General features: G+C 35.0%; 1 protein-coding gene across 1 annotated transcript; it reads left to right on the plus strand.

Annotated features, from left to right (window-relative positions):
* The first annotated feature begins 1,768 nt into the window (after positions 1-1,768).
* Positions 1,769-2,272, plus strand: LOC123705327 (piggyBac transposable element-derived protein 4-like). Its single transcript, XM_045654069.1, has one exon. It carries the CDS (start codon positions 1,769-1,771, stop codon positions 2,270-2,272), a length of 504 nt encoding a protein of 167 aa, XP_045510025.1.
* The last annotated feature ends 13,445 nt before the right edge of the window (positions 2,273-15,717 follow it).

Here is a 15,717-nt window from a genome sequence, read left to right on the forward strand (position 1 = left end):
CATCTCAATAGATGGCGCGCGGTGTGTCACTTAAGACACATAAAACTGAAAGGATAGAATAAATTCGATTGCTCAGGCGGGTCACGAGTGGCTGAGTTGGTTAGGCATCCGCCCCGGAATGGCGCGAAGGATGCGGGTTCAAGTCCCGCCTCGTGATCGAATTTTTTCTATTCTTTATAAATTTATATGCACTGAGATGTCATTTTCCCGTCAATCTCCTGGGCGAAAGGTGTTATTTTCAATATCATCCCGGTCGTCACAATTTCTTGTGACGTAGTTTTCAAACTTTTTTATCAGAAAATTGTAAATCAAACATGAAGCTATTATTTAGACTAGGGTAGAAGCCTTTAAAAATAATAAAAAGATAAAAAATCGCAGTCGGATGAAACCCATTATAAAAGGAGGGGAATATGATGAAAATAAAAGGAAAATAAATTACGGTCAATCCGAGTTCGGGAAGTGGGAGGGGGGAGCTTTTAACACGTTAAACGCCGATAGAAAAAAATAAAAATCGTGAAAATACTTTTGGTCGTAATTTGTTTATTATGTTACGATACGTATAGAAAATAAGTTTTATTCAATTCTGTACATGGGTTACATAGTTACAGTCAAATACATAGCTGAGGTCACCGGTGCACCCCATGGCGCACAAATACAGAAAATATATTTTCCGGTACCCGGCGCCGCGCCGGCCACCCCGCCGGCCACCCGCTACACCAGTAGTGCGCTCGCACTTACTGTGATAGAACGTGTGTTACTAGATCAATTACGTTCCTACTATCTTAGCTGTCATCATTTTCTTATTGAATAGTTAATGTGCGAGCCTTTAGATATGGATTTAGCTATGGAGGAATTCGAATTTACGCAGGATGAATGGAAGCAAATCAACGCGTTAGAAATTTCTTTTTCGATCGCTTCTATAAACAATGACGCTCTCGTAGAATCGGATAGTGAACCCATGCAATTACCGAAAAAGAAAAAAAAGACGTTTGGTTATCGCAAGTGATGGTGATAGTGACAGTGAGTCGGCTGAAAATGTTGCTGCCGCCAATATATCGCAAAATGACCGTATTTCCTCAAAATGGTCGAGGCCAAAAAGACGACAGCCATCAGTGATTCCTTTCACCGAGTTCGAGGGTATGAAACCTCCATATTTGCTGAAAGAAGCTGGCCCTGACCAGTATTATGATCTATTGGTGCCTGAAGAAATTCTTGAAATGATTGCTGAGCAGACAAATTTGTTTGCAAGTCAAAACATCACAGCCAGGCAAACAAAGCCTGGATCAAGGTCTCATTCATGGAAGCCAACAAACAAGACAGAAATAATACAGTTTCTTGGGCTGGTCTTGTTTATGGGCGTAGTAAAGCTGCCGAAATTAGCTTATTATTGGAGCAAAGACAAGATACTTGGACAAACTTTTCCAGCCACCATTATGAGTAGGAACCGCTTCGAGTTACTACTGCAATACCTACACTTTAGCGACAATTTATCGACAGAAACGATCCTATTGCCAAAATAAGACCTTTAATCGATGCTCTCAATGCTACTTTCCAGAAATATTATTCGCCTAAAGAAGATGTTTGTGTGGATGAAAGCCAAGTACCTTCCAGAGGTCGAATAATATTCAGGCAATACAATAAAAGTAAGCGACTCAAGTATGGCATGAAGCTATTTAAGTTATGTACTGTTCCCGGATATACTTGCAAACTTAATTTGTATATTGGGAAAAACATTGACGCAATAAATACTACGCCAACAAATGTGGTGATGGCACTATATGAAAATATATTTGACAAAGGACACATGCTAGCAACTGATAATTGGTACACTAGCTTGCAACTGGCTTATCGGTTATTGGAGAAGCAAACCCATTTAATTGGCACATTGCGAAAAAACAGAAGAGGATTGCCTAAGGCTGTTGTTGATTCGAAACTGCAAAAAGGTGAAACAATGGCTATGGAGAATGAAGATGGAGTAACTACAGTGCTTAAATGGAAAGATAAAAGGGACGTGCTTATGCTGTCGACAAAGCATTCCGACAAAATTGCTGTGGTGGTGAAAAAAGGCAAACAGATTCGTAAACCAAAAGTTGTTTTGGATTATAATAAATCGAAAGGGTCTGTAGACATGAGTGACCAGATGGGTGCCTATTCTTCGCCATTGCGGAAAACCGTAAAATGGTATATAAAATTGGCAATAGAACTACTTCTAAATACGGCAGTTGTAAATGCTTGGGTCATGTACAATGAAAATAAGCAGAGCAAATCATAAATTATTTGACTCGGCCAGCAGATTCAGGCCAAGAAATAATTATCAATGAAAGACCTAAAAGACTCAAGCATGTTCTAAAATTAAAGAAAGGAAAAGTAAGAGACACGCGTCGTTTTTGCGTGAAATGTTATAAAGATTCAGTACAGGAATTTGGTCGTAAAGTAGCTAAGAAAGTGAGTACGTACTGTGTGCAATGTAAGGGAGCCTCACTTTTGTCTAAAATGTTTCAATTATGTCCATCGCTAATATGTTGATGCTATAAAAAGTTTCTTATCTCATCTTTTATAGCATGTTTTGTCAAATATTATGGCTAACTAGGTTTCCGCCCGCGGCTTCGCCCGCGCAGTCAAAGAAAACCCCGCATAGTTCCCGTTCCCGTGGGATTTCCGGGATTGCGTAATTTTACCGGTATAAAAAGTAGCCTATGTCCTTTGTCGGGTATCAAAATATCTCTGTACCAAATTTCATGAAAATTGGTTCAGTAGTTTAGGCGTGATTGAGTAACAGACAGACAGACAGACAGAGTTACTTTCGCATTTATAATATTAGTATGGATTATTTATATTTCTAATGGTTGTTTGTAATTATGCTTACTAATGAGAACTTTATTTTATTTTTCAGTAAAACTGATTTTTTATGTTTGTATTTCATTAAAAAATAAAGACTGCTAATTTTCGTTTAATTTGGTAAAAGCTCATTATCACATTGTTTGTATGCGTTTCCTGTAAACATTTACTATTGTAATGTTTATTTTTTTTTACACCATATGAAAGTAGAGATTTCAATGAACGAAAAGCTCCACAAGTTTTTGAAAAAAGCTGATATTTTGACGGGTGACTTTTCGATTGAAAATAAGGTTGTTTTTTAAAGTGAAACTTTTATTACATCGTCTCAAACTTTTTGGTCGGTGTAGCGCATGTCGCGTGACGCACGATACGTACGATAATTATCGTACAAATACGATAATTTTTAGTTAAATGTCTATAATGTGAAAAAAAGTTTCACTTATACCGTGGTTTCATAAAACCACACCACATTTTTTGGTATTAATTCAAAATAAGGCGAAAAAATTAATATTTTCAATCGAATAAACTACAGTGTATTTGGGACATAATTAAGTAAGTTTCCACCAAATTTCGTAGAAAATAAATAAATTTTGAAGTAGATAAAAATAAAAGACCAAAAACTTGTTTTTTTTTTAATTTTTCACCTAAATTTTGAAGTTATGTGAAAAATTTGTGAATACAAAAGTTGTAGAACTTTTTATTACCTACAACTTTGCCATTGAACTTTTTTCCGTAGGACTTGTAGTTTTGTCGGAAATCGAGAGAAACCATTTTTTTCTCTTAAAAGCTCCCCCCCCCCTCCCACTTCCCGAACTCGGATTGACCGTAATTTATTTTTCCTTTTATTTTCATCATATTCCCCTCCTTTTCTAATGGGTTTTATCCGACTGCGATTTTTTTTTGTTTCAAAAATTATCTACTCTAGTCTAATTGGTACATTTCTAACATTCACTGTGATAGGTTTTTTAAATACCCTTAAACGTTCAGCTAATATACCGAATGTATTTTCAATAATTCTCCTAGCTTTGGAAAGTCTATAGTTGAATATTTTTTTGTTATGTGTTAAATTTTTCTGTGGATATGGCTTTATAAGATTTTCATTCATTGCAAATGCACTGTCTGCTTCTAAACAATATGGAGCAACTACATCTGATAAGGGCAAGGCAGAACGTGGTAAATACAGATCAGACAACAACTTTTCATGAAAAGACGTATGATTAAATACTCCACCATCAGAAATACTCCCGTTTGTGCCTGCATTCACATAAATAAACTCGTTATTTCTGTTTCTGTAATAGTGTTAAAGAAGAGCGGAACCTCCTGACACAAGCATTTTATTTGCTTACTAGGAGTGTTCCAATCACCAATTAGTTTAAGACCTAATGTAAAAGAAAGAAATAAATAATTTGAATTAATTTGAATTTTGAATTGGCATTAACAATACCAAGCAGAACTATACTGAATGATCCCTTGTAGTTATAATACGTTGAACCAGATTTTGGTGGTTTTTCAATAACAACATGCTTTCCGTCAATAAGAGCCCACACAATGATTGAGCTGCCATTTTCTTTCAAAGTCGTGTGCTATTTTTAACCATTCATCTTCTGTTTCAGGAATCTGCAACATAAAAGGAAAAGAGTTCATTTAAACGGCAAAATGCGCTTTACAAGAAAAAATTCAGCAACACAGTTAATCAAAGACAGCAGCTCGCATGAAGACACCTCAGCAGATGCTTTTGGACGATCAGTGAGCTCTCAATTGAAAGAGTTACCGAAACTGTAAAGATGCATTGTAGAAAAAATGATTGGAGAACTATTGTTCTATGCTAAGATAGGAGAACTCTCTCGATGCTTCAATAAACTTCAATAAAACGTACATACTGGCAACCAATCCTTCTTCACTCAACCATATAGAAGCCATTTATATCAGCAGCATTCATTACCGTCTTCACCGTCTCCTCGATATTCGTCAACACTCTAACCATAACGCTCACATCGATTACACTAACCCTCGCCTCAACATACAAATTCCATTCCATTCCATTGTTTTCTCTTCTTTTTCTTCTTTTTACCCGACTACGGCAAAGCAAAAGGAGGGTTATGATTTTGACAGTCTATGTATGTATATATGTATGTTCATCTGTTCCCTCGTAACTTCTAAACTACTTATCAGAATTCGACAAATGATATATCATTAGAAGCGTCTAATACTCTTTTATTTGATTTTATTAAATATTATTAATCAATAAAAATAAGAACCAAGATAGGACAATTTAAAAGTTTTGAACTTTATGTGATGTAATTGGATGGCCCCTTACAACAGCTTTGTTTAAAAAAGTCAGAAGATAAAATTTTTGTATCTTCTGCAGCTTTGCCCGTTGCTGATGACAAACCGCTTCTAACTGAGAAAGCATGCTTATTTCAAGCTTTAACTAACAACCAAACTAACAATAAAGAAGAGTATGGTGGAAAAAGCGTCGAAGCTCTCCCATATTCCCTCTTGACGACAAGACCATCTACTTCACAAGCATTAGGATTTTAATTCAAAGCTTTAAATGAACAAACTACGAAGTATGTTGGGGAAAAGAGTTTGGATTCAACTGCATTCACTCCACTTACACCAAAGGCGCAATCGTTTGACAACAAATCACATAGACAACCGATTTCTTCATCTAATATCGATGACCCCTCACGTAAGGTCAACCCGCATGATGCGGAATATGGTGAAAAGAGCGTGGAAGCTCCCCCATATTCGCCCCTAACGCCTAGACCAACTATTTCACATGTAACGGGATTTGAATGCAATGTTCTAAATGCAAAAAGTGGTGAAGGCATCTTGGAAAAGAGTCTAGACATTCAATATTCTGGCAGAATCCCTTGATAATGAAAACTTGGACCTACATGCTACCGAAAAGTCTGCACCAAATTCACCGGTTTCTTTGGACATAACACATCAATAGCGATGACTCAGTACAGGATCCAGATTATGATTGTCATATTAGTAAAAATAGTAGTGATACTAGTGACAAAAGCTCAACGAATTCAGTATCACTAATAAGGAATTTGATAGAAGTTCATGAAATACCAACTGAAACGGAATGAAATAGAAATTGAAAGCACCAGTGCCAGACAAATCTTGCAAGTAAGAGATACTGAACCTAACGCATCCTCGCAAGGAAGGCCAATCAGGGGTAGAAAAAGAATATTTGGTGAACACTGAGAGAAGAAAGGAAGAAAAGAAAATATAGTAATCTTAGCTATGTGAATTATAAGAAGCAAACTATCGAACCTAAGGTTTTTATGGATTACATCTGCAATTGTGCAAAAAAATGTCAGGATAAAATAACAACGGAGACTAAACTAGAAGAATTCAATAAATTCTATTCGACTGACTCTTATCAAGCCCAAAATATGTATCTAGTAAGATAAGATAAGATAAGATAGCCTTTTATTCAGATAAAACTTAAGTCTAATACATACATATAATGAAAATGAAACAATTGCAAAAACTAACAAACTATTCAATATTTTAATTATTATAATATTTGGTGTTTCTTTATTTTCTGAAGATCTGTTTGCCAATCGGCAAAGGCCTCCTCCAACCGTTTCCATTCCGATCTGTCCTGAGCTACTCTATTCCACATAACCCCTGCCACTTGTCTAATATCATCATCCCATCTTTTCAGCGGTCTGCCCCTCTTCCTTTTTCCATCTCTAGGATACCATCTTGTCACTCTTTTACTCCACTTGTCCTGATCCCTTATCATATGTCCCGCCCACCTCCATTTGATTCTTTTGATTTTAGTAACTACGTCTATACTCTTAGTTTTATTCCTGATGACATGGTTCTTCATTCTGTCGGATTTCTTAGCATTCAACATACTTCTTTCCATGGCGTGTTCACAGATAGCGAGCTTGTGTCTAGTATCATGCATTAAAGAAAAACCAAAGAAACGCGCATATGTTACGACTATGCAAAACACGATTGGAATGAAAAACAACAAAACATTCAGTCGGGAGTACTATTTAAAAGACATCCTTGTTTGTAAACAAATGTTCTTGAAAACTCTTCAAACATCGTCCAAACGAATAAATACAGCTCTTAGCAAAATGCGGAATAATTGCCTCAAAGATAGGCGTGGTCGACAAGGGGGTTATAATTCTGTTTCTAAAGAAAGTGAATTGTTTCTGATAAAAATAATTAATAAACTACCAACTTACGTATCTCATTATAGACGAGCTGATAGTAACGACGCAAAGTTTCTAACATCAGACATGACTACCGCCAAAATTTATGAAATTTATAGTGAAGAAGCTAAGACAGCAGGCAAGACGTTACTTTCTTTCGCTAAATTTAGACACATTTTTGTAACAAAATTTAATCTACGCACCAAACCCCTTAAAAAGACACTTGTAATAAATGCGACTTCTATAAAAGCAAACATAAGCATGCTTCGGAGGAAGAGAAGAATAAACTCGAAGAAGATCACCAAAATCATATTAAAAAAGCGCAATTATTGCAGCAAGAACTAAAGAATAACATGAAATTGGCAAAAGAAGATCCAACCATCGAAACTATCACTTTTGATTTGCAAAAGACGTTACCACTTCCAAGAATATCCACTAATATTATCTATACATATAATAAAATCGTAGGAAAGTCAAAACTGTACATTGAATATTTTTTTAAAAGAATACATAATCCATGATCTATAATCGATATAGAAGCCAAAAACATAGTTTTTAGAATTTTTGTCTGTTTGTCTGTTTGTCGGTTTGTCTGTTTGTCTGTTTGTCTGTATATTTGTCCGAGCTAATCTCGAAAAGTACCGCATAGATTGACTTCAAATTTTGCATGAATATTACTAACAGGTCGGGTGAGGCTTTTATATACACATTATCATGCTATCACCTCCGGGGGAGGAGCTGTGAACCTTTATTTTTCTAACGTATTCCGTGTATTACACAGCGTACAATCTAAAGACTCATGTTTAAATGTTGTTTTTGGGTAATGAAATGAAATGAAATGAAAATTTATTTGTTTGAATTGTGGTTACAAAGTCCTTACAATAAATTTCATGTCCGCACAATTCGCCAAGAAATTGGCATACAAATATTTATATTATGCTTATTTAATTTTATAATTAAACTAATTAACGTAAATTATTATTTAAACAATATATTATTTACATTAGTTCATTAGATCATTTTAAATTATACCTAGTATAGCAATATCACAATTTTATTTATTACATTATTATTATTATTATTTTTTTACTACAAATCAATTAAATTTATACAAATAATTACAATATTATGTCATTATTTTGATTTTTGAAAAAATTCTTTTAAGTCATAATAACATTTTTCAATTAGCCAGGCTTTTAAACGCTTTTTAAAAATATTAAATGGCAAGTCCCTCAAAGATTTGGGAATTTCGTTGAATATATGTATACACATAACAGATGCATTTTTTTGGTATAAGGCCGTACGGCATTTAGGCATCAGCAGCCTTGTAGGGTCTCTATTGCCAAGTTGATATCCTTCTTTTGCAGATCTAAACAAATCCTTATGCTTCTTAGCAAAAATACAAGATTCTAGGATGTACAAACCAGTTAATGTTAATAGTTTGCATTTTTTGAAGAGTGGTCGGCAAGAGTCCATTGGGGACGCATTACAGAGAGCCCTAACACATTTCTTTTGTCCAATAAAGACACCCTTTACATTCGTTGAGTTTCCCCAAAACAGTATACCATATCTAAGCACGGACGCAACGTAAGCATGATATGCTGTCAGGGCAGCTTCATACGAAATCGTTTTTCTTAGTTTTCTTAGGGCAAATACGAACTGGTTAATTTTAGTACAGATTATTTCACAGTAAGCCACGCTATTATCTAGCTTTACACTATAAAAACTACGTCGTTTACGTAATTTTGGCAGAGAAACAGTTTAATGAATCTTAGTAGTATAAAGACAAATTTGAAACAGCGCCATCTATGAGACTTCATTAAAATCAAATCAATTTACATGTTTAACGCTTCTTGAAAATTTATAATTAAAAATTAAATAATATGATGTTGGTGGGGTTTTTAATTGTACTTATTTATTTAACTTTTTAACCCATGTCTTCCCAGAGTCCACTTCAGGTGCTTATATTTTATGTGAATATACTAAATAAAATTTTACAAGTGAGGGTAGATGTTTATTATTTGATGTCAAACAAGACACTATTAACAGTTAATTGTGACATTTTAAAAAATCCTTCTTGCGTTCCCACAAAAGGTAAGTTGTAGCTTTTATATTTATTCTTTATTAATTAATTATATAGTTAGACTCATGTTTTTAATTAGAATTGAAGTTACGACAAAATAAGAAAATGATGAAATTTTATTTTTATGTATAACTTTTACAAGACTATATTAAACGCCCAAAGAAGGTCACTTTAGTTCTTGATAGAATTTTATTTGTTAGTAGCTTTTTAATAAAATTAGGTAAAGTAATCTTTTCATTTTTTTTATTTACAGATTCAATGTTCATAAAAATTAACGATTTGCATGAGGATGTAGTAGAAATAAGTATCCTGGCGCGTGGTCAATTGTTGACTAAAGTTAATTTCCAACGTATGGTACAATCATTGGAAGAATCTTGGGTAATTTTAGAGGATATTTTTCGGGAATGAGAAAAGGGGCAGCCAACCACGTATCAGCGTGCGTGCGTGAGAATCTATCTACGTTTTAGTACCAAAAAAATGTTATTTTGAAACGTAAATATTGCACTCACAACTACTGTACAAGTATGATTTTTAATCGTGCTTTACTGTCATCTGATTGTTTTATTATCGTTATTGCTATCGCGGTATTATTTATCATTTATTATTTATCAATTGGTGTGGTAATATACGTACCACACCAAGTAAAATATTTACAATCATACCAAATGGATTAACACGGTATGTACATTGTACATAAGGCGGTCTTATCGCTTACTAGCGATCTCTTCCAGACTGCCCAAGGTAAGAGATAAAGAATTATACTCATGATCCAGCAATTTTCAACCGAATGGAAGTTTTTCTGTAATTGGTAGTTGTTTCATTTATTTATTTTAAATACCTAATTTTACTTTTATATTTGCCCATTTGCATTACATTCAGCTTCCATAAAACTTATAAAAATTTTATGTTTATTTCTGTCTAATATAAATACTCTTTTTTTAGATATAAATAACAAAAACAACTTTTTTATTAAAATTTAGTACCTTGGGAAGATATTTTCTATGTGTTAATAGAACAATACACAAAGGAAATTATGTTACGATTTTATACAATGAAAATATGTAAAAAAATATGTATTAGCAGGTGTAATTATTAAATTGATCCCGAACCCAAAACTGTAGTTAATTTTTTTGTCATTTAGTGTTTAATTCATGTCAGTTGGTTCATTAATAAAAAAAATTATGATCATTTAAATAATCACGGCGAACATTTGCTAAGGCATTCATGTAGGTACAAGGTGTAATCGTTCAGTGTGCACAGGCGATTTTTTTTTGTAAGTATTACAGATAACAAAAAACTTTAAACTGATATCGAAAGTACTTAACCTAATAATGGCCGTAATCATTTTTTTTAAATGAATCGAGAAATATAAAAAAAAATATCTTTAAACCCTCCCATACATTAAGTACATAATATGAAATATGAATATCCCATATACATTTAATATGAAAGATTTTAGCTTTCTTTTTCTTTTTTTGGTTGTCTGCTTTAATTACTTCGCAAATTTGAAGTGGCATTTTCCACGCTTTTTCCGGAATTTTCACGCATTTTCCGGATATTTTCCGGGCATTTTCCGGGCAATTCCTCACGGATTTTCCGGGGATTTTCCAGGCATTTTCCACGCCTTTTCCGGACCATTTCACGCAATTTCCGGATATTTTCCAGATATTTTCCAGGCATTTCCCAGGCATTTTCCTGACATTTCCCTGACATTTTCCGGAGATTATCCAGGCATTTTCCACGCTTTTTCGGACATTTTCACGCGTTTTCCAGATATTTTCCGGGAATTTTCTGGGTAATTCCCAGGAAATTTCCGGGGATTTTCCAGGCATTTTCCACGCTTTTTCCGGATATTTTCCAGATATTTCCCAGGCATTTTCCAGGCATTTCCCAAGCATTTTCCGGACATTCCCTGACATTTTTCCGGGGATTTCCAGGCATTTTCCAAGCTTTTTCCAGACATTTTCACGCATTTTCCGGATATTTTCTAAATATTTTCCAGGCATTTTCCAGGCATTTTCCAGGCATTTTCTGAACATTTCCCTGACATTTTCCTGACATTTTCCGGGAATTTTCCAGGCATTTTCCACGCATTTTCCGGACATTTTCACGCATTTTTTGAATATTTTCCGGGCATTTTCTGGGGATTTTCCAGGCATTTTCCACGCTTTTTCCGGATATTTTCCAGACATTTCCCTGGCATTTTCCGGAGATTTTTCAGGCATTTTCCACGCTTTTCCCGAACATTTTCACGCATTTTCCGGATATTTTCCGGGTATTTCCCGGACATTTTCACACATTTTCCGGGGGATTTTCCAGATATTCCCTGACATTTTTCCGGGGATTTCCAGGCATTTTCCATGCTTTTTCGGGACATTTTCACGCATTTTCCGGATATTTTCTAGATATTTTCCAGGCATTTTCCAGGCATTTTCTGAACATTTCCCTGACATTTCCCTGACATTTTCCGGAGATTTTCCAGGCATTTTCCACGCTTTTTCCGGACATTTTCACGCATTTTCTGGGGATTTTCCAGGCATTTTCCAGACATTTTCCTGACATTTTCCGGGAATTTTCCAGGCATTTTCCACGCCTTTTCCGGACATTTTCACGCATTTTTTGAATATTTTCCGGGCATTTTCTGGGCATCTCTCAGGCATTTTCCGGGGATTTTCCAGGCATTTTCCACGCTTTTTCCGGATATTTTCCAGACATTTCCCTGGCATTTTCCGGAGATTTTTCAGGCATTTTCCACGCTTTTCCCGAACATTTTCACGCATTTTCCGGATATTTTCCGGGTATTTCCCGGACATTTTCACACATTTTCCGGGGGATTTTCCAGATATTTTACAGGCATTTTCCGGATATCCCCGGAAAATGCCCCGGATTTCCGGAAAGTACGTAAGTTTTTTAGCTTAGATTAGTAATAAATTCTATTAACAATTCTATGAATTGTTTATGGTAGTACGTGTTTACTAAATAATTGTATGTAAAGTAGTAACTACTATGCAGTCGCTATTCCACGCGGACGAAGTCGCGTGCACAGCTAGTTTATTATAAAAGACAAGTCTGGGTGTACAATCTAGGCATTCACACAGGCAGTGATGACCAGGCGTATTGCAATGTTTGGGTGGAAGGGGAGGCCGGCCGCGGTTCACAGGAAGTCGGTTCTTGTTTGATAAAACACATCACGGAAAAATTAAGAGATGGTGTTGAACATTTAATACTTTGGAGTGACTCCTGCGGCGGCCAAAATAGAAATATTAAATTGACGCTGATGCTTAAAGCATTATTAAATGACCACCCGACCCTAAAACAAATCAGCCATAGATTTTTAAAGTCCGGTCACAGTTTTTTACCAAATGACATAGATTTTGGTAGAATTGAGTGTGCCCTAAAACACCAACAAAGGCTGTATACCCCGGAAGACTACATAAACACCATGAAAGCATGTAAAAAAAATAAACCGATGATTGTACAAAGACTTGACAAAAAAGACTTTTTGTCGTCACAAAATTTAGAGAAAAAAAGCTACAAATATGAAAAAAGCAGAAGACGGATCCAAGGTATCTTGGTTAGATACCAAAGGAATAGTTATTAAAAAGGAACAATTGCACTCAATTTTTATGAGGCGAAACCTAGACGAACCATATATTAAAGTTAATTTAAAAAAAAAACGTACGTAGTGTATCTCAACCTTTGTCTTTAAGAGATATGGATTTACTTTGGCCCACAGTGAAACCAATATCGGAGGCAAAATAAAAAAATATAAAAAGCATAATGCATCTAATACCGAGCGATGCCCAAGATTTTTATAAAAAATTAAAAAGCGACGAAATTTTTGAAGACGATATTGATGGATTTTCCGGGGCTCTTGATTTTGAAGTGGACGATGATGGTGCTGATGTTTAGTTTTATGTATGTGAATTTCTTTATAATATTTTCGTGTCAGATTACATTATTTAAACTTTTGATAATAAAAGCGTGCTAAAAGTCAAATAGTCAATTATTACAATACCTTTATCATCTTTCTGCCCTTATCTCCTATTATCTCCTTGTTTTTTCATATAACTTCACACTCAAACACATCTTTTCTTTGGCCTTCCTCTTACCATCCTCTTCAACCATCAATATTCTTACCCAGCACCATCATCTATCCTCATCCATGTTATCTATTATCATCCTATGTCCATACCAAGACAGACGACTTCCTTTCAATCCTTCTTTAATAAGCGCCACGTTCAAACTTCCTTTTATGTATATGTCGTTGCCATATCGTAGATTTGCTCATTTCATGAAATGGCCAACATAGTTTGATCAGATCGTTAAATCGTCAACGTGTCACGATTTGGTCGATCGACATTTGGCCACATCGTATAAAATATAGGTTAGAGGTTAAAGTTTAATAAAAAGCGAGTGCTAGAAGCGAATCGCTTTTTAAAAAAGAAACAAAAATGGTCATATTTCGTGAAATGGCCATCCACGTTTGGCCAGATCGACGATCTGGCCAAATGTGGATGATCAAATCGTGAAACGTTGACGATTTAACGATCTGGCCATACTAAATTGGCCATTTCATGAAATGAGCAAATCTACGATATGGCCACGACATATACATTCCTTGCTTTGTCTATTCTTGTCACCCCACACATCCATATCAACATTCTCATCTCCACTAAATGCAATAAATAGCTTTTCTTCCATCTTCTGTACAGCCCAGCATACCGATCTACTCGAACAACAGGTCTAATCACCATCTTTTATATTTTTTTCGTTAACTTCATAGGTATTCGTGTGTCGCAAGATGGTCCAGTGACCTGTCGCAGTTTTATCTATCCTGCGTTAGTCCGATACCTTAAGATTTTCCTTTATTATGACGATATTAAAAACCAAAATTAATTATGCAATAAAGAACCAACCCACAAATATGTATTTTTGCAAGATGGAACCGAGAGGTTTTTTAACGATTATTTTGTAACAATTTAATAAAAATCCATGCAACTGGTATCCCTAGAAAGGATTCGATATGATACACACGCCTAACAACTTTTTTTCCCCAAATTTTACAACATATAGTTTTTGCAAGCGATTTTCACAAAAACCTCATTTTCTCGAAATTGATTCGGTGTGGGTTGGTCCCTTTTTGCATAAATACGTCCAATTGATAGAGCCATAATATACAGGGTGTCCCACTATTGGTATACTAAGCGCGAAGGGACTTGTAGTTTTGCATACACTGATCACGTAAAAATACTTAAACAACAAAATTACGTCAAAAATTTTTTGCTAATTTTTTCCTGAAAATTCATGTTTTCTTCTCTAGCTTCGCGCAGCCGGCATATCCGCTTCTCTAATGTGAGAATTGTATCTATGAAAACATAATCTTAAACGGTAGCTCACGTGCTGGTGGCAAAGTTGGGTGGATTGCTAATATCCGACCATAAACCTATATTGCTTTACGTTCAAGATCTCGAATCATATAATAATCATGTCATTCCTTCTTCAAAAATAAATATACGCCTGCTTAAGGAAGCCCTTAACCAAAAGACCTGGTTGCATTCTAACTTTTTTGAACTAACTGATCCTGATGTTGCTGCATCCATATTAATTAGTTGCTTACAAAAAGCAATTAATACTAGTTCTACAGTTAAGAATATCCCTAAACGAAAGCAGATACTAAAACCATGGATAATTTCGGGAATTCTTAGATCAATTCGGAAAAGGGACGTACTACACAAAAAATCTAACAAGACACCGAACGATATAGTACTTAGAAACCGATATACAAAGTACAGAAATACATGCAATAACATTATTAAATCACAGAAAGAACTCTACTTCCAAAATAAATTTAAACTTAACGCAAAAAATATCAAAGGTACATGGGAACCTATCAAAGAATTATGTAATCTAAAACGATGTAACAATTCAGCTATTGACCTGTTGAATTTAAAAAATACGCACACAGAATCATTAGACTCCGTTAATGAATATTTCACGAATGTGGGATCAAATTTGGCTAACAATATCTTAACTACAATCAATAAAACTGTCGCGGATCTCTCTACTAAAGCTACACATTTTAATGGACCGATTAATTCCATGGCTTTAATCCCCACTGACGCTAAAGAAATTGCTAATATAATTATCTCAATGAAGAAAAGTGCTTCGGCAGGCCTAGACGGTATAAGCTCATCTGTGTTATATAACCATGTTGATATTCTTTCTGAACCTATTAGCTACCTTTGTAACTTAAGCATAAGCACGGGCCAATTCCCCAAAATTTTAAAGAAAGCAGTTGTTGTTCCGATATATAAATCAGGAGAAAAGACCCTACCATGTAATTACCGGCCAATTTCCCTTTTATCTAGTATCTCTAAGATACTAGAAAAAGTGGTTTCAACCCGATTGATAAAATTTCTAGATGCCAATAACATTATTTCTAAAAATCAGTTTGGATTTCGTAGTAAACTCTCGACCCAAGACGCTATCCTCAAACTCACTCACTGTATCACACATAACCTGGACCGAGGCAATAAATGTTTAGGTATTTTCCTTGACCTTCAAAAGGCATTCGATACAGTGAGCATACCTATTCTTTTGTGTAAA

This window comes from Colias croceus, chromosome Z (assembly GCF_905220415.1).
Source record: "Colias croceus chromosome Z, ilColCroc2.1".
Classification (NCBI taxonomy): Eukaryota; Metazoa; Arthropoda; class Insecta; order Lepidoptera; family Pieridae; genus Colias; species Colias croceus.

Excerpts from the sequence above, each read along its gene's own strand:
- LOC123705327 (XM_045654069.1), top strand. The coding sequence starts at position 1,769 with ATGGCACTATATGAAAATATATTTGACAAAGGACACATGCTAGCAACT.